This window comes from Sinocyclocheilus anshuiensis, unplaced genomic scaffold (genome assembly GCF_001515605.1).
Source record: "Sinocyclocheilus anshuiensis isolate Anshui unplaced genomic scaffold, SAMN03320099.WGS_v1.1 scaffold2585, whole genome shotgun sequence".
Classification (NCBI taxonomy): domain Eukaryota; kingdom Metazoa; phylum Chordata; class Actinopteri; order Cypriniformes; family Cyprinidae; genus Sinocyclocheilus; species Sinocyclocheilus anshuiensis.
The window spans coordinates 323,439-328,283 of record NW_015542593.1 but is presented as its reverse complement, the minus strand read 5'-3'; the positions used below and the strand labels follow the sequence as shown (position 1 = coordinate 328,283).

The 4,845-nt window shown below is 35.8% G+C and overlaps 1 protein-coding gene across 2 annotated transcripts in view; it reads right to left on the bottom strand.

The window, feature by feature from the left end:
* Positions 1–241: 241 nt before the first annotated feature.
* The window catches only part of LOC107694479 (tripeptidyl-peptidase 2-like), a 25,018-nt gene continuing 20,414 nt past the window's right edge, over positions 242–4,845 (bottom strand). Inside the window, exons 21-23 of one of the 2 annotated variants that reach the window (XM_016494183.1) lie at positions 3,637–3,881; positions 2,173–2,251; positions 242–431 (exon numbers count right to left, since the gene is read on the bottom strand). In XM_016494183.1, coding sequence (XP_016349669.1) covers positions 375–431; positions 2,173–2,251; positions 3,637–3,881 — 381 coding nt within the window. In that variant the 3' untranslated portion in view covers positions 242–374. The remainder of the gene's footprint in view (positions 432–2,172; positions 2,252–3,636; positions 3,882–4,845) is intronic. The other variant, XM_016494184.1, reaches the window with a different exon arrangement.

The following is a 4,845-nucleotide window of genomic DNA, read 5'->3' as shown; positions in this document are numbered from 1 at the left end:
ATCATCCTGGGGACCCTTTGGAAATTTGCCAAGACATACTTATTGAGAAGCACTGATTTACATTATTGAGAGTGATGACAATTCAAATGAGTCACTGATGTGAACCTAAATGTTATGAATGATAACAGAAGATAAATAACTTGATTATCACTAGTTTATCAAAAACAGACAATAACATGTGTTTACTGAATATACAAACCATCTTTTGGTTGGATTTCCAGCAAAAACAATGTATTGGTCATGCTGCCCAGCACTAGTGTGTGTGAGTGTGAATTTAGGGTTTGTATCATTCACATAATAGTGTTATTAAATGGCTCATTTAATCGGGCCCCTGCAATATAAATACATTAAAAAGCAGAAGTTCTGTTCTTTCTCTATCCGTCCAGTACCTTTTTAAATTTTCCTTGTCGTTTGGCTGAAGCTTGTCCCTGCTGGTCAGAATAACACACATCAGAGAGAGAATCTCACACACACACACACACACACACACACGCTCTCTGTCCTCTCTATCCTCTGCTCTCTACTCCTTCACATCATCATCATGATTCACTGTAAGGTGCACAAGTACAGGATGATCAAGTCTCTCAATCACTTTGCAAAAAAACAAAACAGGTCTTGATAGTCCACACTTTCATTGCGTGATATGGACTAGCAGACTGCAGTTAGAATGAACAAGAAATTCAATACATGGGCAAAAATGTTTAGATTTCTATATGATAACTATCACATGAGCAATATCTGCATGCTTGCAGATGTGATACTGAATTTATGTAACAGTTCAGTAAACAAGAAGGTAATATCGTGAGTTACAATAAATCAGTGTTTTGGAACAAATCAATTATCCATTTATAAAGACAGCCACTTGCTTTGTTCATGAATGAATCAGCCATTTATTCGAATCGGCTGAGTGAATGATTCAATGATTCACTCTTTAAGAGAGTCATTTGCTTCATTCATGAAGGAATCAGCCGTTTGTGCAAATTGGTTGAGTGAATGATTCAATGACTCACTCATTAAGACAATAGGCTTGTTTGAGATGCACCTTGCCTTGCCTGAAATGAAGGTGAGAGTAGGCGGCTGCAGTGAGGGGAGGAGTGAAATAAGCGCAGGCAAGAAGGACAGTTCTGACCTCTAGAAGTGAACAGATACCAACGAGATCAAAGGCAGATATCGCGTTATTCTCACTCACGTGCTGTGTTGCTAATAAACATGATATAATTTCAGTTCTGTTGCTTTTATATGAAAATAAATATGATGAACAAGACACTCAAAGTGCTTGCCATTTAATTCCATACGAAAGGTGTATTTATCATCCATTTTTACTTTAATACAAACATGTACTTTTGATTTTTATAGAAATATGACAACAATCACATTATCTCACACAGAGATCGCGCTGTCATAGTGTTTGGGAACATTCATGCATAATTTAAATACATAATCATATGAAATCAGATAAAAATAAAACATTTTAGAAGAGAACCGCAGCATCACAGTTGTCTGAACCGCAAACAAGCCTATTCTGTTCATGAAGGAATCAGCCATTTGTATGAATCTTTTGAGTGAATGATTCAATGACTCACTCATTAAGACAGTGACTAGTTGCATACTTCATATTTAAAAGTATCATTTTATTTAAAAATAACATTCAATATTCAAAATCTTATTTTTAGAACATTAATCTAATTTATGCAATTGTAATTACAGTGTAAATGTTCCTAAAAACTGCAGTTTCTACAGTGCAAAAAAATGGCTTTTCTTGATTATGATTTATTTGATTGGTAACAGCTTATAGCGTCTTATTCTAATTGAATTGATTGCATAAATGGAAGAATTTAACATACACATCTAAATTAAAGGTTAAAAATGCCCTTATAAAGGTAAAAAATGCCACTGGAAATCAATTTAAGGTGGCCTTATTGAAAAAGTTAATTTCTGCCACTGAATATAAAAAGCTTTGAGAGTCAGCTGACATGACAGACCTGCACCAGCATAAAAACACACTCGGCTTATCATTATAAGCAAAATCCCAGAAAATGATTCATCAATAATTTTGTGTCAATATTGCACACCCCTACATGTGAGAGAGACTGAGCTATATAATCACAAAGCAGCATGCAGACCTACAGATGAGCTGAATCAACCCTGTGTTTGAAGAGACTGGCGACTCACAGCTTTTTTGCCGAACTCACTCTTGGGCAGAACCAGCGAGCCGGTGATGTAGCCGCCGGGTCCGGCACCTTTAGGGATCCTGAAACACAAAGACAAACGTCTGCATCTTCTGACGGCTCACGGCTCAACAGCAGCGGCGGCTGGACGCATGGACCGCGGCACGAACCAAAAGGGTTTTCTGCAGAGCTACATTTTAACATCAGAAACAGCACTAATAGTATTAGTTAGATGGCAGATATATTATGTAGCTATGTTTTAAGGTATGACTCTGGATAATTGATTTTTAGAATTGAGATCACGGTTCTCCCACGAATCTGAAAACAAAACATTAGACAACAAAATAATATGCAATCTTTATTTGAAGCGTAACATTAGTTCCAAAGGTCAGTTACTCGTTTTGATCGCGACTGCCGCAACGTCAGAGTCTATATCAGGACTATAAACCTTTATCCCAATACTTTTGTTATTACTTAATGTTTACAACACAGAAATGTAGCCTGTTTGTGAAGCTGCTTCAAACATAAAGCTTACACTACGAGCGCTGCTCTCTCTGGATCAGCGGCTGCTCGAAAACAGCTTTAAATATTCTGATAACGCAATTTACGTAATCAGATTACTTTTTTTAAGTAACTAGTAAAGTAACATTACTTTTAATTTTAGAAGGAAATATCGGAGTTACTTTTTCAAATAAGTAACGACAGTTACTTTGTTTCCATGTGTTGAGTGACAGCTCTGGTGTTGCCATGGTGACAGAAATCAGGAGTAAGTGCAGAGCGTTGTGTGTGAACATGATCTTACTGTAGTTCTAGACTAAATATCAACATGCGTTTACTCATCTCACTGCACACAAACACATTCAGTGTTCCTCAAAATGAATAAAAACAGTCAAATGCAAACTCAGAATATTATACAAACCTTTAATAATTAAATGTTAAAAAAGACAAATATCATTTATGTATTTAATCCCATTTTATTAACCAATGTCTTTGCTTCTGACCTTCGATGATCCAATTCAATCATACTAATAAGCTAAATTGACACATTTGTGTTTTATTTTAGTTATTGCTGAATAGTGCCGAACTTTCTTCTCCTGCATTATATTCTTCATGTGATTAGTTTGAGCTGCGCCCTCTACTGTACAGACGTGAATTTACATTTCCTTCAGCCTGAGGCGGATTCATTTCACTTTTGTTGTAAAATAACTTTTTACATTAAAAACAAACAAGCAAACCCTGCCCAGATTTAAAAAGTAACTCAAAAGTAACGTAAAGCATTACTTTCCATAAAAAGTAACTAAGTAATGCAATTAGTTACTTTTTTTAAGGGAGTAACGCAGTATTGTACTGCATTACTTTTAAAGGTGACATATCATGAAAAAAACTTATATTACATATTGTAAAAAGGAGCATAATAGGTCTCCTTTAAAAGTAACTTTCCCCAGCACTGGTCTGTAGGGACACTCACTTGTCGTCGGGCAGGGCTGTGATGTAGAAGGGCTGCGACGCACCGGGGCTCAGTGTGATGGAGTTGGCCTTCTTCTTGGCCAGCATGGCAGCGCGGTGCGTCTCGTAGACGTCCAGCGAGAGCGTGCTGGAGAGCCGGTGAGACACAAGGAACGGCAGGTCCTTCAGACGCTCCAGCTCGCTCTGCTGCTCGTGACGCACCTGCAGACGCACAGCGTAGTCGCCCTTCTCCAGCTTCAGAGAGTACTGCCACAGAGACACCACATCTCAAATAAATACTGCAACCCAACCTCATGAATCGCACAACACGTGCTTGTTTTGCACATAATTAAAACAGGATGAGAAAGTGCATGCATGCAACAGTCAAACAGTCCATGTTTACATAGAAAAAACAAGGGAAAAGCAGCGCAATCTAATAAAAAACCTGTAAAGAACTACTACTGTATGTCTGATATTTCATGTTTGCATCATGGTGACAGGATGCTAAAGCTGCAACATTTAAAGCTAATAATAGTCTACCGTTGTTATATTGAAGGTATATAGTAATTTTTTTGAAGCATTTTCCTCATATTATTTCTGAACATATAAGTTTGTACAAGAAGTAACTGTAGTTCATGCATGGATTTTCTGCAAAGACATTTAACAAGTGATTTGTTTAACATTTACATCATGTTGACAACGTGTGTGGTGAACTTGGAATAGAATTTTATTTAACTAGAGGGTTAATAAAGAAGTTACTTGAATCATGCTGTAGTCACATTTTCAAGTTGACTAGTTAGAAATCGTAAAAATCGAAAATCGGTCAAACGTTCTGAGAAAATCGAGATTTTAATTTTTTGCCATATCACCCAGCCCTAATCCTTAGTTATTTTTTTCTTCGTGTTGAATTTAGCATTAGTATTTTTTTTACAACCTGAAATCCCAGGGAACCCTGTTTTTTTGTTTTGTTTTATTTATTTTTTTATATTTAATTTTATTTTTATTTTTTTAATTAAATTTTTATTTTTTTTATTTATACAATGGCAATATTCTGCTGTCTTAATTTGTAACAGTTCACACTAATATATAACAACAACAATAATAAAAAAAAAAAAAAAATTTCAAATTGCACTCACAGAATATGACAAAATTGCAATTAGACTTTTTTTTTCTTTTTTTTTAAATCGTGCATCCCACATTAACGTGTATTTTGTTATATGTCAGAAATGTC